General features: G+C 43.1%; 11 protein-coding genes across 11 annotated transcripts; 4 read left to right on the top strand and 7 right to left on the bottom strand.

Moving 5' to 3' along the window:
- Positions 1-80: 80 nt before the first annotated feature.
- Positions 81-1766, top strand: L203_101213 (phosphomevalonate kinase; the record flags this gene model as incomplete). Its single annotated transcript, XM_066210658.1, has 4 exons — positions 81-545; positions 595-1254; positions 1305-1497; positions 1564-1766. 4 exons carry the CDS (start codon positions 81-83, stop codon positions 1764-1766), a joined length of 1521 nt encoding a protein of 506 aa, XP_066066755.1.
- Positions 1767-2364: 598 nt separating this feature from the next.
- Positions 2365-2640, bottom strand: L203_101212 (uncharacterized protein; the record flags this gene model as incomplete). Its single annotated transcript, XM_066210657.1, has 2 exons — positions 2365-2460; positions 2527-2640. The coding sequence occupies 2 exons, from the start codon at positions 2638-2640 to the stop codon at positions 2365-2367; spliced, it is 210 nt and encodes a 69-aa protein (XP_066066754.1).
- Positions 2641-4814: 2174 nt separating this feature from the next.
- On the top strand, positions 4815-5471 carry L203_101211 (uncharacterized protein; the record flags this gene model as incomplete). Its single annotated transcript, XM_066210656.1, has 2 exons — positions 4815-5175; positions 5224-5471. The coding sequence occupies 2 exons, from the start codon at positions 4815-4817 to the stop codon at positions 5469-5471; spliced, it is 609 nt and encodes a 202-aa protein (XP_066066753.1).
- Positions 5472-5547: 76 nt separating this feature from the next.
- L203_101210 (uncharacterized protein) lies at positions 5548-6731 on the bottom strand (the record flags this gene model as incomplete). The annotated part of the gene is made up of 5 exons (XM_066210655.1): positions 5548-5877; positions 5932-6216; positions 6263-6316; positions 6375-6617; positions 6672-6731. The coding sequence occupies 5 exons, from the start codon at positions 6729-6731 to the stop codon at positions 5548-5550; spliced, it is 972 nt and encodes a 323-aa protein (XP_066066752.1).
- Positions 6732-7908: 1177 nt separating this feature from the next.
- Positions 7909-9159, bottom strand: L203_101209 (NADH-cytochrome b5 reductase 1; the record flags this gene model as incomplete). Its single annotated transcript, XM_066210654.1, has 7 exons — positions 7909-7984; positions 8080-8284; positions 8346-8491; positions 8552-8646; positions 8707-8863; positions 8917-9004; positions 9057-9159. 7 exons carry the CDS (start codon positions 9157-9159, stop codon positions 7909-7911), a joined length of 870 nt encoding a protein of 289 aa, XP_066066751.1.
- A 264-nt stretch (positions 9160-9423) lies between these two features.
- On the top strand, positions 9424-11539 carry L203_101208 (uncharacterized protein; the record flags this gene model as incomplete). Its single annotated transcript, XM_066210653.1, has 7 exons — positions 9424-9923; positions 10006-10686; positions 10744-10954; positions 11009-11180; positions 11236-11294; positions 11373-11466; positions 11520-11539. The coding sequence occupies 7 exons, from the start codon at positions 9424-9426 to the stop codon at positions 11537-11539; spliced, it is 1737 nt and encodes a 578-aa protein (XP_066066750.1).
- Positions 11540-11980: 441 nt separating this feature from the next.
- L203_101207 (uncharacterized protein) lies at positions 11981-13747 on the bottom strand (the record flags this gene model as incomplete). Its single annotated transcript, XM_066210652.1, has 3 exons — positions 11981-13244; positions 13303-13539; positions 13596-13747. 3 exons carry the CDS (start codon positions 13745-13747, stop codon positions 11981-11983), a joined length of 1653 nt encoding a protein of 550 aa, XP_066066749.1.
- Positions 13748-14672: 925 nt separating this feature from the next.
- L203_101206 (uncharacterized protein) lies at positions 14673-17161 on the top strand (the record flags this gene model as incomplete). Its single annotated transcript, XM_066210651.1, has 14 exons — positions 14673-14894; positions 14945-15050; positions 15107-15144; positions 15206-15220; positions 15274-15481; positions 15534-15613; positions 15698-15800; positions 15894-15960; positions 16027-16303; positions 16379-16469; positions 16610-16669; positions 16725-16763; positions 16819-16869; positions 16920-17161. The coding sequence occupies 14 exons, from the start codon at positions 14673-14675 to the stop codon at positions 17159-17161; spliced, it is 1599 nt and encodes a 532-aa protein (XP_066066748.1).
- Positions 17162-17497: 336 nt separating this feature from the next.
- Positions 17498-19422, bottom strand: L203_101205 (uncharacterized protein; the record flags this gene model as incomplete). Its single annotated transcript, XM_066210650.1, has 11 exons — positions 17498-17682; positions 17741-17856; positions 17911-18311; positions 18360-18602; positions 18658-18732; positions 18780-18878; positions 18932-18939; positions 19097-19153; positions 19213-19232; positions 19297-19330; positions 19419-19422. 11 exons carry the CDS (start codon positions 19420-19422, stop codon positions 17498-17500), a joined length of 1242 nt encoding a protein of 413 aa, XP_066066747.1.
- Positions 19423-21382: 1960 nt separating this feature from the next.
- On the bottom strand, positions 21383-24148 carry L203_101204 (uncharacterized protein; the record flags this gene model as incomplete). The annotated part of the gene is made up of 15 exons (XM_066210649.1): positions 21383-21475; positions 21528-21598; positions 21657-21758; positions 21811-22012; positions 22083-22524; positions 22574-22712; positions 22757-22833; positions 22895-22954; positions 23005-23090; positions 23143-23280; positions 23331-23514; positions 23559-23661; positions 23708-23882; positions 23937-24077; positions 24128-24148. 15 exons carry the CDS (start codon positions 24146-24148, stop codon positions 21383-21385), a joined length of 2034 nt encoding a protein of 677 aa, XP_066066746.1.
- Positions 24149-24339: 191 nt separating this feature from the next.
- L203_101203 (uncharacterized protein) lies at positions 24340-26221 on the bottom strand (the record flags this gene model as incomplete). The annotated part of the gene is made up of 9 exons (XM_066210648.1): positions 24340-24826; positions 24872-24987; positions 25046-25145; positions 25192-25344; positions 25390-25522; positions 25570-25712; positions 25773-25943; positions 25990-26108; positions 26171-26221. The coding sequence occupies 9 exons, from the start codon at positions 26219-26221 to the stop codon at positions 24340-24342; spliced, it is 1473 nt and encodes a 490-aa protein (XP_066066745.1).
- Positions 26222-26809: the final 588 nt, after the last annotated feature.

The following is a 26809-nucleotide window of genomic DNA, read 5'->3' as shown; positions in this document are numbered from 1 at the left end:
TCTTTTATGGTACATCACTACTGTTATTTCTTTTTTGATCTTTAATCTATTCCTTGATACTATAACAACATAACAGTAGCATGGGGAAGAGAACGATAATATCCGCACCTGGAAAAGTTCTCGTAACTGGAGGATATCTTGTGCTGGACAGGCAATACTCTGGCTTGGTCATAGCTACCAGCAGTCGCTTTTATTCCTGTGCTAAACATTCTAGCACACCCAATAATGGAGAAGCCAGGGTGAGCATAAAGGCTGGACAATTTCCTGAAGAAGAATCGACTTGGGAATATGCTCTATGGATATCTACGGAAAACTGCAAAACCAAGTTGCAATTAGTGCAAATGAATGAAGATGTGACAGGGAGCAACAAATTTGTCACAATAGCCGTCACCAAAGCCCTTGAATATGCCTATTATTTGATACTTTCGGGTGGAGCGTCTGATGATGCTGCAATCAAGGAACTGGTAAAGAATATACGTGGAGACGGCTCAGGGCTTGAGGTTGTCGTCTTTGCTGATAATGATTTTTACTCTCAACGCGAATCTGTAAGTGCTATATCTTATTATGCGGCTAAGACTCTCAACAATGCTGTAGCTGTCATCTCTTTGTCTTCCTGCTAGATTCTTATCTCTTTCTCATCTCGCACCGTTTACACGCCTTCGTCGCCCTATCCCACAAACAAACAAAACTGGCCTAGGTTCCTCTGCTACCCTTACCACTTCTCTCATAGCATCCTTACTGGTGCAATTGGGAGTCATCACATTGACCTCTGATGGTGCCATAGATGAACATCACCTTGACAGAATTCACGCAATTTCTCAACTCGCGCACTGTGAGGCTCAGGGAAAGGTTGGAAGTGGATTTGACGTTTCCTCCGCTGTCTATGGCTCGCATCTTTATACCCGCTTCTCTCCTGATATTCTCAAATCGCTTATGGGTATTCCTCCATTCTCTTTCAACTTTCTCGAGGCAATCAAGCCATCAAAATGGGATAACAAAGTTAACTCTTTTAGGCTTCCCAAGTATCTACAGCTTCTCTTGGCTGATGTCGATGCTGGAACGGATACCCCCAAGTTTGTGGTCAAAGTTTTAAAATGGCGTGAAATAAACAAAGAGGAAGCCACGGATGTCTGGACAAGATTGGACAGTGCCAACCGTACTCTAAAGAATGGTTTGAGGGACCTGGTTGCCGCTGAAAACGACGATGATTATGGCGATGTAATGACCAAAGCTGTTGGCTGGAATTTTTCAAAAGTAAGTAGTTTCTGGCAATTCATCTTTTCTCTGCTCATCGTTCTTTTGAGCCCCCCACCTATTCTTCATCTTCATCGACAGCAGCTCTATTATACGATGTTGCCCAAGCACTCTCCAACATTAGAGTATTGATGCGAGAGATGAGCGAAAAGAGTGGCGTTCCAATTGAGCCCGTCATGCAGACCCGTTTACTTGATTCTTGCTCAGCCTTGCCTGGTGTGCTTGGTGGTGGTGTACCTGGTGGTGAGTCTTCATATACAAAGTTATACATTTTCCAAACTTTGTGTTGTGCTGAAGCTTGTCATGCAGCTGGGGGTTATGACGCCCTTTATCTCTTTGTTATTGACCCTCCCTTGTTGGAAAGTCCTTCCCCAATCGACAGAGTAGATGAAATCTGGTCATCTTGGAAAGAGATGGATGTGTGCCCCTTAAGCTCAAGACAGTGTGATGAGGGATTGAGAAATGAGGATGTAGATAAAGTGCAGCCGCTAAAGGAAGCTTTAGGTTGGTGAAGAACAATTGAGTAAGTTTTTGCGCCGGAATGAGGTAAAATTTATAGAAGCTAGAGTTTTTGTTCCAGGACTGTTATGCTCAACTCAAAGTTCATTTAGACATGCCAGTTCTGAAGGTGATATCTTTATATTGCAGCAACTATCCACGCTACGCCTTATTCGGGATGCATGTTTTTCAACTTTCATTTCGTCCACTATGCGTCACAATGAGTGAGCTGCCTTGTTGATCATCCTTGATAGAGGCCATCCTACGTCTACTAGCCCTTTTACTACACTATTTCTGACTCATACAACACGCTCCTTTATCTTTTGCGAACTGCGAGAACGACGCATGGAAGCATCAAAAGTAATGACAAGGAAAAACTTATGCACTCCTGACAGCGTGTGGATGCAAGTCTCAAGTTGCGTCAGCGTTCGGTGTGGCTGCAGGAGTAATGGGGTGGCCGGACTATGTTTCAAGGAAACAACAGTTTTAGGATCCATAATGGCTGTGGGCTTGATCTTTATCACTTTTTTTTCACCTCTGTCATAACATCTGAAGAGAGAATAGGTAAGATAGAAAAAGATACACTATCCAGCTGATCTGCAACGACGTTTCTTACAGTTTGGGACAGAAAAGGGCCAAGTATGTCTTTGGAGTATCGAGAGGAGATAAATTGCAGTTATCTTGAGGAAAAACGAGCACAGCATAGCTCTACTGCCATAAATTAGGCAGACCTTGCTATAAGAGCCCCGATTGGATAGGTGGATAATCACTGACAATGTACGCCACAGTTCCTCCTAGCTTGGGGATTCTGATAAACTGAGGCCAGACTTTGACTTGCTCGAACCAATGCGCCGTTTGTCCTTGCATTGTTAAGCTTTTTGAGCTCATTCTGTTGCTCTTTTGTACACTCCACAAGTGATTATGAACTCACCAGCAACAACAAGATCCACTTTTGGATTTTCTGGGAGCTATCAACAAGTCCTTATATCTTGCATTCCACCACTGTCATTAATTATCTCCCTTCACTCAGCTATCTCTGATAAGGTATAGGTCAATGACTCAACGGATATATTTCAACGACAAGCTTTCTCAACACAATGGAAAATTAAGCGATCTGAAAGAATTGACCTCAGTCCGGTGCATAACCGAGCTGGGTTTTAGAGATATTGGTGAAAATTTTGTGATATCAAAGAGAAGGCGAGTTGTTTCTGCCTGCACAGGATAGAGCGAGAAAATATCTGGTATCTCAAGCTGGCTTTATGGCTCGAGTCGTCAGAGCTCCAAGGTTTTGATGAGTAGAGAGGTCATGGAAAGCTGACAGAGCAAGTTAATATGAACAGTTTACTCTTCAAAGCGTCTTTCAGAGCTGGCAAATACCGCCAAGAAACGGCAAAAATTTGACGGTTATGGTGGTTATTGGTTGCTCGAGTGAACAAAAGAAAACTAAGATAATTGTATATACAACAAACTCACTCTGTATTGGAACAAGCTATCCATACTATCTTGGAGATGGAGTCATGAAGATGTTGCAATGTCTGTAAAACCCAGGCTGCTATTTCCATGTATCGAGTGAAGCATATATATAAAGATGTCGTGTTTAGTTGCGTGTAATTACAATTGTTATTAAATACTCACAATAAAACATATAATAGGGTTATTCATTTTTGTACGCGAGTTGAAAACTGTTCAGTTCGTAAAAATGAATAAACCCTTCCTGAATAATTACGTAATGATTGATGGATATTACTTTCACCTCTTGCATTTTGTGTATCTGAATGTTTGAGTCTATGTCATGTATCACTAACAAACAACCTGGAGCTCTATTCTTCTGTAGTATATGCCAACAGCATCCCAGCTACACGATTCTATCAACATCTTGGACAAGAAACTAGCTAAGCGCTTTAGAATCACCCCTAATCTTCCAACCGTCGATTCAATCACTTCCTCCTATCTTTAGGACATGATATCTCGTTTCAGTCGCTGAAGATAGGATCAAGGATGTCCCACTCTGGGCAAATCATCCGTACGTTGTCTATCGATAGTCTAGCCGAACAGCCAAGACTTGAGATGGTGTTTATGACTTGCTCACCCATAGCATCCCTCTCTCCGCACCTACATGGCGATTAATTGGTGCATGATCGATGGTGTATTGTCCCTGTCCGTTTCTAGTCCCATCTTTCTAGCCTCTGGCCTTGTTTCAATCCGAATAAAGGCGTATTATCTAAAAATGAGCTATCGCAGTGTAGAGACATGAACGGGAGGGCTTTTCCATTTACTTTGCTTCGTATACCTGGAGGCGTCAGAGAAGTGGTGCATCCTCGTTCCTTGAGGTAGACTGATGCCAATTTATATCAATCCCGCGGCCTGGAGCCGCCTCTACCTTTCAGAGAGTCATAATTACCTGGAATCGACAGCCAATCAAGCAGAAGTGACAAAGAAGAAGCGATTTGGTCAGTGCCATCGTTATGCCAGTCAGCATTGGTCGCTGAGGACTGTGGTGGGGTCTTGGGGTATGTTAAGATAGCTGAGGGGTCATATTTTGTGACTTGGCGCCGTTTACGTGTTTGAGAGGAAGTTGACGGTGTAGGAAGATGGTTATGGGAAGGGCTATGCTGGGTGAGACCCTGGGAGCCGTCCGACGAGCCAATCTGCAAGCTTGACATATCTATGGATGGCCTTGACGGCTGGGTGTTGAAAAGTGTTGAGTTTGAAGGTATGTGTTATATAGAACAAGATAAGTATTGAGTTTGAAGATTTATCATATATTAAACAAAATATGTCAAGTTGAACATCAGCTTTTCGAGTTGAACACGCAAAAAACCCTATACAATTCGGACCGAATTGAACACAGCCAAAATTCGCTTCCGTGATTACGACGCCTGTTCAGTTCGTGGAAATGAATACCCTATCAAATGCTAAATCATTCTACTCGGTGTCCCGATCCGTGTACGTTCATTTGCACCCGTCAATGTTTAACTTGAAGTCTCTTTGTCTTTGTTGTATCTTGTGAATTGGCTATTGTCCAGTCTGATAAAAATACAAAAAGCTGAGAAGATATTGCAATGCCCAGAGGAAAAGGTCTTACCAAGCATCAATATTCACAGGGACTTGCCTATGTCGCCCAAAAACCGTCCTTCTTGCAACATTTCGGACAACCCACAACCCAACCCCAGTCAACTTCTACCACCGCTCTACGTGGGGCCAGAAACAGAGAAGGTAGAGAAGGAAGGGAACCTTTGCCATCTCGACCAGACGAGGGACAGTGGGCAAAAGGGAGTGACAATGAAGATGGGTCAAGTGAAGAGGAAGATGAGTTGGCAGGTTTGATTCGCGGTGTAGCAGGGGATGACACGCCTCAAGTTGTTGTGCTCAAGGAAGGAAGACATCTCAGTTTGGATGAGATTCAGAGAGAGAAACAAAAAGGTAAATTGACATATATCTCGGGATAGATTAAGAGTTTATTGAAGATAGCTTCTGGGTCGAAAACACCCCCTCTAGAAGACATAGATACAAAGAAACAAGTGTTTCGGGAAGCTGAAAAGAAGGATAAAGGCCATCCACCCATAAACCGTAAAGCCAAAATTAACTCCAACAAGCGCAAGCTTGTAGGAAGTGACTTGGACATGCAGAAAGGTACGGCTGTTGAGAACCAACCAAAAGATCGCAAAAAGAAAAAGGCAAAGAAAGGCTTATTGAGTTTTGACGAAGAAGAAGGATGAAGAAACTCTATCAAACGGCATATCCACAAGAGTGACATAACGTCGCGAGATTAGTATACAACATCGAGTATCTCGTCTACCGATCATCTCCCCCTTGCTTCTCTCCCTCCCCATTGCTCTTCTCATCAGGGCTGTTGATACCACTCGCAGTTGAGCTTCCCCCAACACTAGCACTAGGAGCCATTTGCCAAACTGGTATACTCGTTTTTCCCTGTCTTGGCCCGAGAAGGGCATTGGCAGCGGCTGTCGTTGATGTTGGACTATGGCTACCATTCAGGTGGGTGGATCCTGACGGCGAGACAACAGATTGAGATTGACGGGAGACAAGCAGAGCCTTGAGAGACCTAATTTCTGCTTGGAGATCCGCAAGAACAGACGATTGCGTTTGAGAATGTTTTTCAATCATCTAATTGTGGACCAGTCAGCCATATCGTATTTAGTTTAAGAGGACGAGACGTGCTCTGGGAACCAATTCTTTCACACTTTCCACTTCTCCTCTGATATCTCTCATCTCCCCTCTCCATCTCTCTTCGCCGTCTCTCAGGCTTTGTAATGCATCCTCTACATCTCTGACAACGACCTCAACTCTTTCCTTGTCATCCTCTAAACTTTTTTGCATATTTGTGGTTTGTTCAGTAAGTTCAGACAAAAGGTGTGTGGCTTCATCATATTGAGCTGTGAGGGAAGTGGATGTTTCTTGGAAAGCTGTCGTAGATGGTGGGCGCAGGTGAGGCACAAGATATTTCTTGTGCTTGTCAGTCAAACATATCTTCAATACAAGATGCACCTACCCTGGCAAGTGTAGCAAGTCCATATACAACTCCTCCAGAAATCATCGCCATAATCTGTCATAAATTAACTCTTTTCCCTTCATACTGAGACTTTTACTACGCCATAGCTTACAAACATATCCCTCCAATCTTTTTTTGGAGGTTCCGGAGCAACTAACTGCCCATAACCGCCCTGAACAGGTGTATATCCATACTTGGGTGCAGATTCTCTTGGTCTCTCTGGAATTGGACCATTGAAAGCTGCAACTCCTGGAGTTTCTGCGTTTGCTTGTTGTAGCGCTTGCTGGATTTCAGGATCTGTCAAGCCTTTTGACTCTAGAAACTGGATGCGAGAAGTCAATGAGGATGATTGGACCTGCAATGCTCTGTAAATATATGCAAAAGTCATGTCAGAACCCGTCAGACTCACCTTGGGGTCGTTCAGGAATAGTACAGCGTTGCTCACAAGCTCTTGTCTAGATGTATCCATTTTTAGTCAGAATGGTTGAAAAGAGTGAAATGAGAAGAAATGATAAAAGTGACCGGTTCAATATCAACCGGAAATATTCCCTTTCACTTTCTATTAAAAATCTAAAATTACATAAATAAAAACGAAATCTTTCAATTATTTTTCATATGCGGACAAGAGAAAAATCATAAAAGACTTAATGTCGCATCCGCCTGCTTCGCTCCTTCAAACATTCTCGTCCTAGGTCATGTCAGTGGCTACTTGTATTCGTTTTGTTCTATCAACCGTCATATGTGGTTTCATTGCCAGCATTCGCCAGGTTGAGGATAAGGATATCACTTGATGAGAGCTGGTAAAGTTATTAGCAGCAAGTACGCTGTCGTTTACAGATATGTTTAAACATGATGTACGGTTTTAGGTTGCATCGTGTCAAAAACCTTTGGCTGTATTTGGCGGCTGTAAGCTGTTTATGGGAGCTCATGTATTGGCATGGCTACAAGTCACACTGGAAACTCCCTAGGCGTGTCAGAAACAAATTCAGAATGCCACTTGGTTAATTGGTGTTATCCAATTCCTTATTTGAATAGCGATATTCCTTGTCAACTCAATCTGAGCTGGATCCAATGAGGCCCATTGTATCCTTCACTTGATCTAACCAGCAGGTCATCTTGCCTTCGTCAGTGCTATGAGCATGTTGGAGGTAACGAGTGTTCCAAGAAGGGTTAAAGTGAAAACAAATACAGCCAACAATCTCATGTTCTCAAACTTTTAAATCTAGCCACCCAACCACACTGAGCGAATTCTAATGTACCGTCAGTTAGCCTTTAATCAAATTTATCGAATTTATCAGAGGCACAGAAGCGATGCGCGTAAGCTCTTTTGGAATTTGAGATCGGCACAACTACATGCCAAAATTGGCTTCGTTTACTTCAGATTGAGATGTCAAGCTCAAAAAATCTTCAAAAGCGACAATTTGTGTACAAGACATTAGCTTGTAAAGGTAACAGCGTTGTAAAGAGCGATATACGCCAGAAATATCGTCGTTGTTAGATTATGCATGTTTTTGCTGAGTTTCTATTGCCACAGTATCGAAACATATAACGACAATGCTTGATCTAAGTGTACGTTAACTAGATGTCGAGTGTCCTGAAGGAAGAGCATTGGCGAAGTGTAAAGTATACAGGACTTAAGAAAAAAACTAAAAGAGGAAGACTTGATCCTCAAGTTTGGAGACAGTGCGAGGTGCAGGATAGCCAAGTTGGGCAAGATGACCCCTAGGTCAATCGTTGTCAGCCATTCTAGTAGTTGTTCAAGATGTTGACAGTCTTGGAAAAGGTGCTGTATGGCCAAAACAATAGTCAAAACTCACTTCATAGCACTTATCATGGGAGGGGGGCCACACATTAAAACCCTCTCATCACCAACGTCCTTCGCAGGCATGTGATTTTCAATCATATCCTTGGTAACAAACCCCACACCACCAGTCCAACTAGAAGGAGGCTTATTAAGAACATAATAGAGAGTGAATCGACCGTTGGAAGAGTCTCGGAGACTTTCGAGTTCCTTGCGAAGCACTAAAAGGTATTCTTTCAATCGCTGCATTCAAAAGCAAAGAAGCATCAACGAAAAGCTCACGGATGTCGTCCTCTTCAACGTTGGCATAAATGAGAGAAAGCTTCGTAGCGTCACCAGGAGTTTGGAGAGAAGATTTGATTATTTGGTACATGGGTGTGATTCCAGTTCCACCAGCAATCATGAGAAGGGCAGGAGACATGTTGGGCCTACTCGATAGATTCCGTCATACAATACTTTATGGACAGCTTTGTAGAGGCTCAACTCACGTATAAACAAACTTCCCCTTGGGTCCCTTGATCCTGACTTCTTGACCGATGGTAAGGAGAGACAGATAGCGAGAAATATTTCCCTTTTCATAAGTCTGTCATTGATGTTAGTGAGTGTCTGCATATCACATATTTCAGCGAAAGCTTGCACATACTTTTACAACCAAATCAAAATGTCCTTTGTCGTTATCCAGGGTTGTAGGAGTGTAAGACCTAACAATCTGTTTGCCGTCAATCTCTGCAGCGACGGAAATATGTTGACCAATAGGGAGTCCGAGAGAGTCGTTGGGTCGAGGAAGAGCGAATCGATAACTACGTTAACCAATGTTAATCTCTTCACAGGCAACGTAATCCATGATTCCCACAGAGCAGTATTGTGAGATAAGTGGTCTTTGGAGACCAATTTGAAAGACCTCCATTCAACAGGATCAAGAACTTTTCTATCTTCCTTGCCTATGCGAATATTGGTGAAACTGCTCTAGTGTACAAAGATGAATTAACTCACGTTGAAAAGCGAGGAAAAGACCTAGTAGCAAAGCAGCAAAGACACCACCGATAGCGCCAGCATGAGGAGATAGCTTTTCTACGAGTTCGCCAACACTGTTCATCTTTACCAGACGCTTTGTTTTTTAAATTGGGAATGATATGAAATTGTAAACGAAAGAGAGACAAAAAAAATCGATGGGACGATTTGTGTTGGATGAAATGAAAAAAGAAGCAACGTCAAAAGTAATGACGTGGAAGCTAAAAGTGGAGGTAACAAAGTTACAACATGTTCCATTGTCTTGTATGCCAGAAAAGAGATTAAATTATATGGCTTGCAACCATATAATTGAACTAAGCTCCACATTCAGAGTCAACATGTCTACAGGATGATCGTTCCCTATCTCAGAGCCTTTTACAGGCTTGCTTACAAGTTCATCATTTTCATCCTTGGTCCAAGGAAACCAACATTACCGCTAGAAAGGGTTCTACCACAGGCATCTTGCTCTGCCTCCATAACTCTCTCGACACACTCCAAGTCGGGACCAATCGATGCGACTTTCATACGCCTTTCCCTTCCCAAGGCTTTATATCCATTTCTTGCTGTCTGGGTCACAGCTAATGTTCTCTTGACACGACAACAATATTATCTCCATGACACACCATCAATCGTACAATGTACATCCTCGCCGTGGGAGGATTGGCCTCCAGATAGCTGTGGGATCAGTGGGACGCTTTGTGAACAAGACCTCAATCGCTTAGAAGGCTCTTCACTCAGATGTATGGGATGTAGCGACATCCAGCTTGGGAATCCGCGATGGATTGGAGGACAAAAGATCAATCATCAGCCTGTGATAGTAGGAGGCGGTGACAAGGATCGTACTTATCGGTATGTCCTTATCCTTGTTGTCGCTCCTATGAGAGCTGCATCCGTTATCAAAAGATTCGTGCCGCTGATTGTTCTATTTCAGCGCCGACTCATGGTTATGCCCCTCTGCGATTCATTCTGGCCTTATCTCGTCACAGATGGGCGGATGTGTGACGTTCCATGCTTTGCCTTTTCCTTCTTTATTTTCACCGTTTGTCAATTCTTCAGCAAACAAACTCACCTCTCAAGGTTTCACTCCGTCTTTTCCTGGTGCATTTCGATTATTGAAGGAAGACGCTAGTGGATGTCTGGACTTGCATTGGATCATGACTGCGTTCAACTCAACCTGTCTAGCTATAACAACCCTTTTCCTCCGACCCCCTCCAGCGCTTCTATTCTCTCTCCTCTTCTTCTTGGGCTTCTTTCAAATCAGCTTATTTTCTAACCCACCATCATACCCGCCAGACTGGGAACAATTGCTTTCTCGCTTCTTGCCTTCGTCCCTTATTGCTTACTGGATCTATAAACAATCTTTTTGCATTACGCTTCCCGCATTCAGAAAACTACCGTTCGAAGTGACCATCCTACAAGGTGCAAGTTACTGGCTTGGAGTAGAGAGCTCTACTATGTTTGCAAACTTTCCCATCACTAGACTGGGATATGACCCTCTTGATCCAGCTGGAATCATAGCCTTGATTTGTGTCATAATCATCGTCATTGGAGTGGTTGGTATACAATGGTGGGAATTTCGCAGGTTAGCTTTAGTGCAATATTATCTTATCAGGTATGTCTCAAAACCATGTGTTGATGTATCTAATCAAAATCTCACAACCAAACTCAGATATCTGCCACTTATACCTATCTTTATCGTTTTATCTTTTATACCAGACTACTCCCTGCGTCCTCACCACTACATGTTGGCACTGTTGGCTATCCCTCTCCTTTCTCTACCTAACCGAGTTAGTTTATGCTTGCAAGCGTTCATGTTGGGTCTATATCTTGATGGAGTTTGTCGGTGGGGATATGCTTCTATTCTGGAAAGCAATGAATCGGTAAATCAAACACATTTATATGTAAATTCAGCATAACACTAAAACAACAAATAGCTATTAGGAGATGCTGATTCTGGATCTTGGGTGCCCGAATTTTGGCAGAACTCTTCCACCTCCACAATGCTCTATTGGTCGGGTATTGGTAATGATCTAAAATCAGCAAACGTCAGTGAATATTCGATTCTATTGAATGACATCCAGGTATCTGGAAATTATACCCAAACTTGTGGGTTATTTGCAAGAGAATCTGACTATGTGTTGAAATGGTAACTTTTGAATAGATATTAATATCTCAAGTCTTGATATTGACCTACATAAGGATAATTATTTTAGAATCGCTGTGAGTTCTGCAGCTATGGTGGTTTGATTGCCTTCATTGCACTGTTAGATTACAAAGAAACTGATTGATGGGCAACAGTATATGGCCAATGGCTCTTCTCTTGACTTTAGTAATCCAATTACCCGATGGAAAAATGGCACTTGGAATTGGGTCGAGGCTGGCTTCAGCTCTGGTTAGTACACATATACCACATCGTCAACCCCAGCAACTGATTCTTTGAGGCAGACAACGGAACAATCTCATAATGGAACAGCTTCTAAAAGTTTGGCCGAATCTATTCGCATTTATCATACATCATCCTTTCACCCTGTTGCTTTCGATTGATGTTGCTATGCACTTTGCATACTTTACAATTTTTAACTTGCCTTTGTATTTGTAAAACACATGTTATTCATTTTGTATTGTTGAACGTAGAAGATGCCTCTTCCTCAGTTTATCGGCTGATTTGTGAACCATCGTCATGCAACTTGTTCTGCACTTGAAACGATCTGTACGATCTTGACTTTGCGAGCCTTCTTGATGCTGAGTTGCTTATAAGAATTCTGTAAAATGCCACAAAAATAAACGGCCTTTAAATGAAACAGTAGAATGCAAATTAAAGAAAATGTCATATAACCCAGAACAACGTTTATTTTACTTTAAATTAGTTGTCAAACTATCATAAACCAATCTTAATGCTAGTTGGATCACCTTTTGGGTATAGGTAATGCGGGCGCACTCTCTCCGCTCCACCTATCTCCTTTTGTCCAACCTGGTCCTACTCCACTGCCTAAGGCAGCTCCTATGGTACTCTCACTCACTGGCCGCCCTCCACCTTTCTTATTATGCATCCCCGTGGGATTCTTCGAAGCTATACTATACATTGTGGAGCCTCGACTCTCGTACGTTCGAGCACCTGTCGGAAGTTCGTAGAACGATGGAAGAGTATTCTCTGATGTAGGACGAATAGAGGGAGGCTGTGAAAAATCTACTTCATTCGGGACCGGCGGGGGCAGATGTGCTGGGGGAGGCCGTTGGGGTGGAATATGAGGTTGCTGCCTTCTAAGTGAGATCCTCTTGGGTGAGGGTGGCGTGGAGTGAACTGATTCCAACGTATCTGATACCGATGAGTTTCTCTGTTTTGATAACCTTTGACTTGTTGTCAGATAACTACCTTCTCCATCTTCTTTCTCTGCACGATGAGAGGGCATAAAGCTTGATACCCAAGTAGATCGCCTGTATCGATTCTCGCTATCACCATCATGTTCGCTCCAGTCATCGTCATCGCTACTTTCTTCTGCCAATCTTTGACTTGTAGTTTTCCATTTTTCTGTGCTTGATATTGGGGCCTTTGGTGCTTTTCTCGGGGTTTCAAAAGCTTCTGGATCACCGAGCATTTCGGTGTCTCTCTTTTTCTTGTCTTCGCCATCTTTACCAACAAGCATATCAAGAAAGTTTCTACCGGCCGTTAAACTCTCCCGAGGGTAAGGGTACTTGATACGTTTATTTTTCTTTTTTCCAATGCTCCTAACATCAAGTGATGATGCGGTAGGAGAATACGGATTTGGTGCTTTGTTTCGGTTTCGATACCATCGGAACAACAAAAAGAGCAAGACAACACCGATTATGCCTCCTGCAATTCCTCCAACTATTGCGCCCCATGGTGTTTTGCTTGCGCTATCTTTCGAGTTGGAATTTGAAGAACCAGGCTTGGACGTAGATGTTGAAGAGGAGTTTGATTCCTGGGTTGTGTTGTTCTGTCCAGATCCTGTTTGGACAGAAGTAGCACTGGTAGAAGGGTTTGAAGAGGTACTAGAATCCGCAGGAAAAGATCGGGAGCGTGTAGTTGTATATGATGGTTCGCTAGGAGGAACTGTGGCAGACTGGGCTGCTGAAGGATCCCAAGTTCCACCATCCCATGTCTTGTAAGCCCATCCTGGAATGTTCTCTACGTTTTCTGCAAAACCCAATCTAGAAATTGAAGTCAGTCAGCATAAATATACCCCAAGCTGAGGAAATAGAAGCTGACCCTTTCCCTTCATAATTGCTACAACCTCCAGACCAGCTCTTCTCATCAGGTAAACTGGCTTCTTCCCACTGACACCACGAGCATCCCGCCATTAAACCATAAGACACTACATTGCAAAGACAATCGCTGCTTTCAGATGTTGGAAAGTTGTATGACCAGGAAGAATCATGAAGTGGTGGTACGTTGATGTATGATGAGGATGATAGGCAGAGGGATTGAATTTTGGACCATACAGCGCTAAGTAAAATCGTTACCCACAAATGTTCAAAAACAGAGAAGAATTTCAAACTTACCATGGCGATTCACCTGCTGGATTAAAGAGCCATTGGTTGGTCGTCGTAGATTGACATGTAGCGTTTGTAGTTTGTGCCAATACTATCTCTTTGCTCAAAAGGAAAAGAACAAGAGACCAATAGCAAAATCTCTTATGATGGCCACGCTCCATGGTTTCTCTTCAAGCGTCAAGTAGAGCAACAGGATTAACAGGAAAGAGGCAATTAAAACTGAAGATTTCAGGTTGAAGTGAGCTACAGGTTTTTGACGGTGGAGACTTGTGGTTGAAGAGAAAACCACAGTAGCCTAATCGATTGAGCGATGGAGGGGTGTGTAGGGAAATAGGTAACAGATTCAACCTAGATATCTTCACTAGGCCTGTATTGACAATCTGGCATGTAAATCTCAATCTGTCAGCTGGGGATTTGTTTTCGGCACCTTAAAGACACAACAAAGCATTCAAGATGATCCTTTGTACAGTCGCTGAAGTCCTTTGTCCATAATTTGCACAGCTGAGTGTAAATTGAGAAGTATCGTTTGGAGTGATATCCCTGTCAGTCAACCGTAGGCATTGTATCTGCTCAACTTGACCTGGTCCAGAAAATTAACAAAGCGTTGAGGTTATCGAAACATCCAATGATTGCTAATGAAAATGTTAGGCCTGGGCACTATAGTAAGTATAGCACTCATCAGTCCTTCTTACCTAGAGCTTCTTGCATGAAAAACTAATTTTTTGCGAATTACATACAAAACGAGACCACATCACCAGATATAGTCGGCAGATTGTTGCTTTCCTTGGTTCTTCGTGATAGTCTAGCAATGGAATGGAAAGCTAGTTTCAGCATGTGTATAAAGAAGAATTGTTTCTTTCATGCTTTGTGATAAATTGAATATCAAAATATCTGTTCAAGAATGTTATATTATTCAAGATTGAAAGAAAAGTTGAAATCGCGAGAGAAAATGGAATCTCGGAGATTGACCGTGATCTCGGGAATTGACCATTCGCATTCTTACTTGAAGTGGCATTCCATTCTTTCTTTTCTTTTCGCGTTTACCTTTCTCTCTTTTTCTTCAAAAACATCCAAAAGCCACGCGATATGAGCCAATTTACAAGTCAAACCCCTACTTCTTTACAGCAAATCGATTCTCTCTATGAAACTCTCCAGGCGCGCTTTGCTTCAAAAGGAACCCATTCCCTTGCATACAGGCTATTCAACCTCAAGCAACTTGCCTACCTGATCCAAGACAACAAGCATGCAATCCAAGAGGCTACCAAAAAGGACCTGGGGAGGGGCGAATTTGATACAGATTACGTTGACGTGTGTTGTTTTTTGGGCTTGATAGATAGCAAAACTTATGGTGGTCGAAGCTCTGGCCAGTGATCAACGAGATTGACCTTGCCGTACAAAAGACCGAAAAATGGATGACTGATGAGTATCGAATCGGGGACGCCCTTTTGGCCATGAAAACCATGCGTGAGTCTGGTTTCTGTTGAAATTTGAACACCATGATGAGACTTTTGAATCTGTAGAGCCAAGGATCAAGAAACAACCGAAAGGCGTAGCCTTGGTATGTGCTTCGATTTAGGTGTTTCATTAAAAGTCAAGCTGAAATTTCCGGATTTTGACAGATAATCTCTACATGGGTAGCGCAAACCATTCATATAACATTTCGCACAGCAACTAACTGCCTCGACAGAACTACCCTTGGCAGCTGAGTCTCGTTCCACTTGTTGGAGCAATATCTGCCGGTTGTCCCGCCATTTTAAAGCTTTCGGAACATGCTCCTGCTTCATCTGCTCTACTCGCACAACTTCTCCCCAAGTATCTGGATCCACAAGGTTATGCATGTGTTTTGGGTGAAGTTAAAGAGAATCAGAGGCTATTGGAGAAGGAATGGGGACACGGTATGTCATTGATAGATTTACACGAGAGCCATGCTAATAATGTGCTTCGTAGTCTTTTATACAGGTTCTGCTGCTGTAGGCAAAATTGTTGCTGGTGCCTGCGCCAAAACGCTCACTCCAAGCACTCTTGAGGTATGTTTATGTTGATAATATAATTTTGTTATGACTCTCCATGGTTGTCTGCTATACTGATATCTACTTTCCTGTGGTGTTTAGCTTGGTGGCAAATCTCCAGTCATTGTGTCAAGCTGTGCGAATCTGAAGATGGTTGCAAGACGTATGTTAAGTATCAAACAGATGAATGGTGGCCAAATGTGTGGTATGTGTTGTATTCATCTCTTTAATTCGCAGGATGTTCTCCTAAGATTCAAATGGGTCAATTGAAAGAAGAAAGTGGCTAACTTGTACAAAGTGGCACCTGACTATGTCTTATGTGTCAAAGATAGGGTCGACGAGTTTATTGAAGTATTGAAGACCACGTATGTTGTGCTCATAACCAGTTACTACTCAATAAATCAATAGATTCTGACATGTTTAATCGACAGACTTGACGAGTTTTTCTCTGCTTTCCCTTCCCCTCTTTCCCTTCTTCATTCGTCGGCTAATGCCTCATTACGCAGCGCTTCTGATTTTGCCCGCCAAATGTCCTACCTAGAGCACTATACATCTACAGGACAGTTGGTTTATAAAGGTGAAGTGGACGAAAACAGTAGAAAAATGGGTATAAGCCTTGTAAAACTTGGACTGAATGGTGATGAGAAGGAAGGAGAGATGCTTAAGCAGGAGGTTTTTGGGGGGGTATTGGGCATTATTCCTGTTGATGTGAGTAGCGTATCGCGACTGTTTTTCTACTGCCCCTTCATATCATGATATTGTGATTGACAGAGCGCACAACAGGACATCGACACAGCCATTCGATATATAAACGCACGACCGAAGCCATTGGCTCTTTATGTATGCTCAGGGAAAAAGAGCATTTTCACCAAAGGTAAGAATTTTTTAACTCACTTTTACTTCACGTTAGACTTGTGCTATCTCTGGATCACTTGAAATGGTATTTCAGTAATCTATCTGATGCCAAATGTCTAAGGAGTAAGTTGATATGAGCTGATTATACTCTGATTATAGTCATAAATGAGACAACGAGCGGCTCTGCAACATGGAATGATTTTGCCCTAGCCACTTTTGGTGAGTTTGTTTCTGGCTGTGATTGATGAAACTTTTGACTAAAACCTCAATGTAGCTCGCAACATCCCTTTTGGCGGCGTCGGCGCTTCTGGATGTATGCACATATCTTCTTGACACAAGAATGTAAAGAACTAATTGGTCATTCACAGGGGGCTCGTACCACGGCAAGGATGGTTTTGATACGTTCACTCACCACAAATGTTTGCTGATTGTCTACTTGACAAAGTACCAGATACTGACAGCCATATAGCGGTTCTTGAGATACCTTCTCTCTTTGAACCCCTAATGGCTCTTCGCTACCCACCTCTTACTCCAGTCCGTCAATTTCTTATTGCTCAACTCCTTTTTGCTGGTGTAAAATTTAAAAGGCCGATTTCTGTGGAAAATGAGGCACAGAAGCTGGTCAAAAAAAGAATCATTGGACGAATGATACTTGGAATTGCCTTCGTTGGAGCCATAAGCTTGGGTTTGGCTGGAAAGTATAGAAAGTAAGAGGGCACACGGTTCAGTATTAGAAACAACATAGTCAACAAATGGTGTTGACTAGTAAAGCAAAAAGGGAGATTAGATGAAGTAACATGTATAGATACCACTGGTGATAAGCCAAATATATTTGTAAATTCACAACATCAGGTCTAAATATGAGTTAACAATAGGTCATGTATTGTTCTCTGTTCTAAAGAAGCGATTGCAATGACAGTTCGCAATTTGCTTATAGACAAGAATATAATATGAGCGTCAATCATAGACATAGTGGATGCATTTCCTTCTCTTCTATTCCTTGTTTGTTTTAACTATATATTGAACAATCTTCCACTCATTCTCTGTTTAAAGAGAAGATCTGGTCCTTAGTTCGCCTTTTACAACCTTACTCATATTTTCGGCAAAATATTTGATGTTATGTTCGTTCAGACCGGCCATGGAAATTCTTCCGTCTCTGGTCAAGTAGATGTGGGCATGCTCGGTTAAAGCATCAACTTGTTCAGGAGATAGGCCGGTAAAAGAGAACATCCCTTTGCGTTGTTAGCGGATTATCGAATAGTACAGCTGAAACATGCACGATGGACATACCAATCTGGGACTTAATATGTCCCCATTCACCTGGAGTCTCGAGCTCCACAAGTAAATCGAAGAGTCTCTCGCGCATAGAGATGATTCTATCAGCCATTTTTTTAACCTCGCCAAGCCTAAATTCCATCGAACTGTCAGCTATCCAGATTCCTCAACCACGTGTAACATACCACTCGTTGTATAATCCAGGAGTGCCCAAGATGGTAGCAACGAGTCGTGCGCCATGGATGGGCGGGGAAGAGTATAGCGGTCTGACCACTCTCTTGATCTGAGACAAGATCCTTTCTTTTTCCTGCGTAGATCCAACAACCATTGAGAAGGTTCCAGCTCTTTCAGCATACAATCCCAAATTCTTAGCAAAAGATTGGCACAAGATGATCTGGTGTCCTTGTTCGACAAAGTACCGTACAGCAAAGGCATCGCGAATAATGTCGCCGGAAGCGAAACCTTGGTAAGCCATGTCAAATAGCGGAAGATGCTTTTTAGACTTGACAATTTCAGATAGCTCTTTCCACTGCTCCTGAGTAGGGTCAATACCTGTAGGATTTTGGGCACAAGCGTGCAAAAGAATCTAGGAATTGTGAGTTCATCGCAAGTGACTGTAGTACAGATCACATACGATAGATCCCTCCTGAGCAATCTGAATATCCGCTTTCATCCCCTCAAAATCAAGACCAATGGTCTTTTTGTCAAAGTATCTGTACCTTTCTACTTTGATACCGACCGACTCAGCAAGAGGGACGTGATTACCCCAAGTAGGGTTGGGGAGATAAAGCACTTTGGGGCCAGTGTAGAAGGAAGATATAAACCCAGTGGCAATACGCAGAGCTCCAGTGCCAGAGATGGATTGGGAAACAGCGATCTTACCGTCATGTATATTAGCGAAATAGTACAATTGTCGCGTGGAATGGACGTACACGGCCTTCTTGCAAAGGTTTAGAGTCCTTACCGTATGCTAGTTCAGTTGCAAGTTTGATAAAGTCGGCAGAGCCCTGAGAGCGTATTAGTAAACCTCGGGCTCCAGATTCAAACTGCCTACAGTGATGGGAAGGTACTCCTTGTCTAACTTTTTTTGATACAGGATGTCCTCCGCCTTCAGCACCGAGTTGAGTATGTAGGGCTTGCCATTTTCATCGCGCTGCCAAATGTCAGTTACTTTTTCCATCAGAAATCATCATTATATCAACTCACATATGCTCCTGTATATTCAAAGCAGATAAAGATGACAAAGGTGGGCATCCGATAAGTCAATCGCAAGATAATAAATGACATTGAAGTGGAGATTGAGAGTAAGAAAGCACAACGTTTGAGAATGGGGCTCAGTTACGACCCACCAGCAGCAACACAAACACTCACCAGCACCAAGGTTGATCTTGTTGGGGTAGGTATCCTTCTTGAAAGCGTCTGTGACACCTAAAGCAATGTCCTGTTAGTTGGTGATAAACTAATCCTACCCATTTCAAGTAGCATACCGAGGATTGGATCAGGAGGACTATAGATACAGCCCCAAAAGTGAGCAATTTACGCCGAAACAAATCTGTAGCTATCGTACCCACCCTTGTGGAACGTTTGCCCAAAAATTGGTAAAGCCTGCGGGCAAAGGGTCAGCTCAGTCATATCCAACATGCTGTTATTACAGTGCCATTTATCGACAAGGTAACGCAGGGGATTTACTTACTCATTTTCGTGTACTGATAGGTTAGATTGGCTATACAAAAAGAATTACAAAAGTAAATTCAAAGAGAAAAAGAAAAAGTAAATATGAGTTAACTATCTACAAACTCTTCGGAACAACCGGGAGAGCCAATCAACGGATATAACCGAATTATTACGTAAGTTTGCCGATGAAGAGCAAGCTCATTCCCTTTGACAGCTCTCCTAGCATTTATCTGCCAGTCATACTATAATGGTCGTTCTATTCCCAAAATTACTCAATATACATCCTGAGAAGTCACAGTGTAAATATAGCCGATGTTGTTCGCTGTGCCAAGTCAAACCAGCACTGTCGGAATGAATAGTAACAGGCAAGATAGCCAAACTTTCCCATTCAACTTTTAGCTTGAACTTTTACAGTCAATCTCTCAACCTTCAAGAGATCTAGCAGTAAATACAACTAGTTGGATAAGTGAGCCAACTATGGTTTCTCCTTTTCCTCTCCTTCTCATAAGATTAAAAGGTTGAAAAATCAAATATGATGAATAGTTAGAGATTGGCGAAATAACCGATCTCGGCAATCTTGCGTGACTATCAGTCTGATAAGAAATTTTGGAGAAATTTCCTCATCTTGTTTTTATCTTTGTTTCTTTTCATGATATTGAGAAATACAATCCCTATGAAATCTCTTGTAGATGTTGTTACCACATCGTTTCAAGCAATTCTCGCAGTTATCACAGTCGTTGCAGTGTCATGAATATGGCAAAGAGAGGTTATCGTGCTGACTATTCAAGGTGCTGAGAACACTCTTAAGAAATCTGCTTCTACCTCTGTTACTTTTGGCCACATTCATGGCTTCACGATCACTTGACGAGGTTCGATTGTTGTGATGTGAGTTGCTTTTGTGGTGACGGATATGCCAACTGACCATTATTATATCCTAGCTGCTCATCCTTGTTTCATTGACAACACCATGTAGTTTTTACAGCTGCGTCATTCCTTTTGAAGGGATGCAACAACGCTCCAGATTAAGCTGATCGAATCTTTAGCCTTTAATAAGTGAGCAGGGAAAATTGTTAGAGATCACTAGCTGATGGATTCAACCTCAAATAGCGCTGGATCTTTCCTTTTGCTGTTGCTATACTCTTTCTATTGCGCATCTCTTATTGGGCGCTTCAGCCATCTTTATTCAACAGCTCAGGACACGAACGACAACGTTGTTGAAAAGATTTCAGTTTATGTCCTCCTTAACCTTCTCTTCACAGAATCTTCCAGACACAGTCATTTCTCTCCATTGTGAGCCATCTCTAAGCATTGTCGTAGAAGATTAGTTTATCCATATCTATCACAACTAGCGTTTGGTCATCGCCTCAAACATCAAGAAGACCCAGTTAGAATCGCATCCGAGCTGATCTAAATTGAATCTGCTGTCTCGTATCCTGTAAAAATTGTCTACAGAGTTGCAAGCCAACAGTCTCAAGCGTTACGGTGGTAGGGACTAATACAAAATTGCGGAATATCCGGCAAAGTGTCAGAACCTTGGAATTATTGCATGGAATATAGCCAATAAATAGTAATGCAACTCTGATTGTATTATTGTGACCTTTTGGTACAGAGCGTGGATCTTAATTATTGGTAATATTCATGACACAAAGGAAGATAGAGTTTGCGATTTATATAATAGCAGTCTTGTCAAATACCATGGGTGCGATCCACAATGGGATAAAAATACATCAAGTCTTGAAAAATTGTAGAGTAATATGCGATTGAGATCATCCTTGTTATAGATTATGGATCAACATTGGTGTAGCTCTTCTGTATTCTACGGATTCCTAAAGTTCATTCTTTGTCATGTTGACAGTTACGACGATAAATCTCAATGCAAAACACAATTCATACCGACCAAAGGAAATACGTCAACAACTTGTATCACAAAAAGAATAGGAAATTTCGGTCCTTTTCCTGAATCAATTGAACCACCCGTAACTTCTACATGAGCGCGTTTACAACCTCTTTCAGAGATGCACCAAAGCCACCGGTTGAACCAAAGCCGCCTGATCCTCGCGTGGTGGCGTCGAGATCCTACGGGACTGTCAGTCGCAGATATTCAAGTATCACAGGGATTAAGACTAACATCAACTTCTTGAATGGGGGCTAAGATAATTCTTTCGAGGATCAGTTGAGCTATTCTGTCTCCTTTGTTCACTGTTCGAGTTTTAAGTTATTAGTGTTTTTCGTTTAAAGAAGATTATAGAATATCTACCAATGAAATCCTGTTGGGAAAAGTTAAATAATAAAATTTTGACAGGACCTCTGTAGTCGGCATCGATAACACCGGCTCCAGTGTCAATGGAATGTTTGCTAGCTGCTTATCTATGAGATTTGACGAAAACACTCAAAGCTTAAGTGCCACTCACCGAGCCCACTTCGAGGTGCTACCCTTCCATAAGTGCCCTCTGGTACAGCAATACTTAACTGAAGATCGACCAAAGCCTTACCCTGAGCGGGTATGACCGTTTCTTCGGCAGAGTATAAGTCGTAGCCTGCGGAGAGTGGGGAGCCACGAGTCGGCGTGGTAGCGTCAGATGACAGTTTTTTGATAAGAAGTGTAGAAGCAGGCTACATATAGTCAACATCACACTCACTCACAATAGTACACCATGAGAATTGGTCAAGAGAAACAACATACCGCAGCGGCACCATTTTCTGTCGTCTTGTCTTGAACACTCAAGTACTTTATAGTTTCTGCAGCTTTCTTCATCAACGGATTTTCTTCCTGGATCTTCTTCTCATCATCGCTCTCATCTGGCTGCTCAATTTCAAGGCTTCTAGCTGTCCTGGTGACTTCCGGAACAGAGTCAATTTCTTTCTTGTACTCTACTGGCACTGGCTTGAAGGCAGATGCTGAGGTTGGGGTGAGTTTTGGCTCCTGCTTATTGTATTCTTCCTTGATGGGTGTAGGACCCGCTGTAGAAGGGGTGGTGACAGTAGAGACAGCAGAGGGAATAGGAGCAGAAGAAGAGCCAACAACCTGAGTTTCAAGATTCATTTCTCTTGCCCTGGCACTTTTACCAGCGAAGAAGTCTACAGCGGACTGGGCAGGTTCAATGGAATTAGCAGGTGGATAAATGCTACGTCAAAAGTCAACAATATACCAAGAAAAGGGTAGATAAAACGTACTCAGATTGGAAAGATTCGGCTTTTCGTGGAACAATAAAGCTCAAAGGTTCAACACAGCCGCCCGCCAGTTTATAAGCTCGGGCGATTTCATTCTCGTGGATGTTGAGAGCTCGGCGAGGCAGAAGAGTCATACCGCGTTCTACATAGGTCAGACCTTTCGACAATTTTAATTTTGAAACGTACGAGGATCAGAGGTTTTGTATTCGCTAAGGAAATGTAACTGGTCATTGTCAAATTCATAGTAGCGAATATTGCCATCGCTAAATTGGATATTAGAAAAGGTGCAAAAGGTTCCTAAATATCTTCACAGCAAAGACTTACCCCTTGCCTGCAAGAAACAGAATGTTGTTGCCCTCAGCAAAAAACGGCATAAGAACACCACTGTTGAACAGTCAGATGTATTTTTGTCTTTTATAAAGCTATTGCCTTACGCGCTGGTATCAATGGACGCGGTTGAGATGTTGAAAATACCAGCAGTATCCCAGACAGAGACCTGTCTGTCAGACATCCTACTGAACTGAGCAGATTTAATTTCCTTTCCACAAATGAAATGATCTAAAGACGCTTACACCTGTCGTGGCTATTCTGTCTTTATCACCAAGCCAAACGATCCTAGAGCCCTTCACACCTGCATGTCCGTTGGCGATCCTAACAGCCTCACTGCCCGCACGGGGATCAAACAATCTAATCTTTTTGTCCCTGCATGTCTGTTCGCCCTGTTAGCTCCAAGATGTGTCGCTCCAGCTCCTGCACTCACAGTGGCAAGCACGGTGCCTGTGGCATTCCAAGCAAGGCTTTGTATAGAGTCGTTATGACCTTTGAGCGTGAGCCCAGGAGCGTCGTCCGTTGCAGCGATATCCCACAGTCGAATGAGATAATCTCCGGAAGCAGCTGCCAAGACATTGGAAGAAGTGGGATGAAATACAACTTGGCCAACTTTACTATAAGAGTGTTTAGATTAAGCCAAAACTTGGCACAAGCTCACCGTCCGCCTGTGCTGAGCCTAGTTGCAGGACTGAGATCCCGAGGCTCCCATCCTTCTTCTCCCCATCCCTCAAACATAGAGTCATCTACCTTCCAGACAAAAACTTTATCTTGATCAGTATACAACCTAAACTCGTGTTAGACACTTACCTTTACCATCCTCGCCTGCTGAAACCACAATGTTATCATCAAAAGGATTCCAAGCAGTATCAAGCACCGGAGCCGTATGAGCTCGAGCTAGCGGAATAATGTCTGGGAGCTTTGTAGGAAATCCCTCAGGTTGCGGGGTGGTAAAAGGAGAGCAAAGTGGAAGAACAGCGAAAGCCTATCCCATTAATCCATCAGGATATCTCTACAAGTATGTGTGACGCAAGCGTACCCCGCCTCCAGAAGCCTGCCAATTGACAGACAAGTATTTTCCGCCAGCAGACACGAGATCAGTGTCCCACGCAGACCCGCTGATTTTTACGTTTTCATAGTTGATCTTGGACTTGTTACCGTAGACGTGGCGGTACTTGGACTAAGAGTGTGAATGAGCCACTGCCTGTCCTTCCGACTCTGTCAACCTACAGGCCTAACGAACCTAGACATTGCGAAATCTATTAATAATATAGGAAAAGAGAATGAGAAAAGAAAGAAAAGATAAATGTTGAATATGGCTGATATTCTATGCAAATCATTAAACTTTCTCACGGTTGCATCTAGTGTATTTAACGCGACGCGTTGGGTGACAACATTCCTATAGTTTACTCCACGATACAAATAAAAAGAAGAGATTGAAGCTATACTATCAATGGTTTCCACGAAGAGGGCCAAAAGAAGACGCGTATGAGAGACAAATACAGGCTCATCGGCCAGTTTAACCAATTAAACAACCTCTTTGCGACCATATCGAGACCACCAACGACTGGCCGTAGTGCCCATTCACCAGTCTCCCTCTTGATGTCCCTTGTATCAACTCTTGCAATACTCCATGGCTTGTTTTGCAGACCAAATTCTGGTCGATAGACGATTTCCATTCCTGCACGCCAGCCATCTTCGTGGAAGCCGTAGCCCGTCCAAGCTCCTACGAAATATAGCCCTCGCTTTCCTTGTATGGAAGGCAGGCCTTTCTGGGCATGGATGAGGGCAGGGGTGAGAATAGGGTGGTGGTAGATCCACCGAGAAAGAGTTTTAGACACGTCGGGCTGAACAGGCGGGTTGAGTGTGACGAAAATATGGCCGTGTCTGTGTACGGGTAGAGATTGTAAAACATTGAGATCGAATGTACTAACTCGATTAGAGATATGAAGAGAGTCAATGGGAGCAGCTCACATGGAAATGGTGCTGACGTCTGAAGCTGTTGTCTTGGACTCGTGGCTGGGCGTTACAGCCTTGGTAGAAGTCAAATAATTCCAAGCCGTCCATGCCCTCTTTCTCGTAGGCATCAACTGTCACAACATCAGTATTAATCTCTCCAAGAATACGCACTGCTTCGTCATAATGTACCCAAGCCTCGTTTGCGCTCCATTCACAACCTCCTAATACAGATTTTTCCTCATGCGTGATGTGTTCTCCGAGTAACTGCACCGCCTGGTCCGTATGGGTACTGCCAAGAACATGAGCAACGTCCTCCCTTATCCACTTTGGCTCACGCTATGATGACTTTGTCATATCTAACCTCCCTTCCCGCTTCTTCCTTGACAACCACTCCGCCATCCTCCAGAGGCATGATCTTCTCAATCCCAGTCTGGAGATGAAGCCTGTCTTTTGGAACCTTGTTAATGATTTTTTCGACATATTTTGCGCTGCAAGCCATCAGCACACAGCACATAGTCTACAGAACCACATACGATCCACCCTTCACCGTGAGCCACGCAGGCTTGCCCCAAAGCTGAAGCATCTGGTGGTTGTGGAAGAACCTAACCAGGGCCATCGCTGGAAAGTCGAGTGCCACCTTTTCTGGAGGAATAGACCAAATACCGGCTGTCAACGGCTATGCCGTGTCAGCTCAACTCCCATATCACAGCCACATACGAGTAGATAATCCTCCTTGAACGATTGACTGTAACCTTCCTTGTCCAGATATTGCCCTATACTCAACCCTTCACTCTCTCCTTTTTCCGTCAACAAGTCCTTGGCAAAGATGTGGAACCGAAAAATGTCCCACATCATCCTATAGATCCTCGGCTTGAAGCTGCCCATGTTAGCCCTATTCATTCCGACGCAAACTCACAAATTAGAGCTCTGGCAAAACAGTGACCATAGATTGTTACTGGCCCACTCAAACAAGCCTCCGTCACGACTCAATGAGAAAGACATGGTCGTCTTGATCATCTCCACCGCCGACTCTTGAATAAAACGGTAAAAATTTGGGTAATTCCTCGAGTTGATAGCGATAAAAGCACTAGCCAAGCATCAGACACTGCTTTTTCCCTCTCCAACCCACATACGTATCAATTTCACACGTTTCCTTTCCTGGCTGCTGAAACTTGACTGTATGGGCATGCCCTCCCCACCAATGGTCCTTTTCATAGATATGTACTTGGTGTTCTGAAAATTCGTTGAGGAGCTGTATCCAGTCAGCCAAATCCATCTACACCCTCGTATCAACATTCTGCCCCAAACACTCACCCACAAGGACGAAAGGCCCCCAACACCACCACCGACAATGGCAACTTTCATCCGAGAATGTGTTGGTATCGATAGCTTATATATACAGACGAGTGAGTGACGGTGGCATTCACCAAACACATTAGCAGATGAATGTTGAAAAGAAAAAGAGAGATGTGAATTGTCGGTCCTATTTCTGTCTTCGGCTTTGCGTTTTATACCAAAACTTCACCGACCGTAGTGAGTGACTCGCGATGATAACGACATCCATTTGGATGGATTGTTTTTCTGTCATTACGTAGAGCTGCCGTAAACCTCGAACCGCTACCAGGGTCAGCCCATGGGATAAGATTACAGACAATTGTGTTGTTGTTTCTCGTTAGGGGAATGAGGCCGGTTCAAAGGAAACGGACATAGTACACAAAATATGGAGCGGATGACAAATGGTGTCATCCGGCGTAGACTGGCGGTACATGATACATGAGTTTCCTTGGTGAGAGCGTAAGCGTGACAGCGAGCCATGCTCTAGAGATTGTCTTGAGCGTAATGCCTACGTGGTTTGGCGGGGCTGGCTCTGCTATCATCAGTGAGAGACACAGGCACGCAACAAGAGTTGGGTATTGCTACCGAGTTTGCTTCTCGGTCCATCACTTTCGGTTC

This window comes from Cryptococcus depauperatus, chromosome 1, assembly GCF_001720195.1.
Source record: "Cryptococcus depauperatus CBS 7841 chromosome 1, complete sequence".
Lineage (NCBI taxonomy): Eukaryota > Fungi > Basidiomycota > Tremellomycetes > Tremellales > Cryptococcaceae > Cryptococcus > Cryptococcus depauperatus.
Note: the sequence above shows the minus strand (reverse complement) of the source record. Positions and strands in the feature narration are given on the sequence as shown.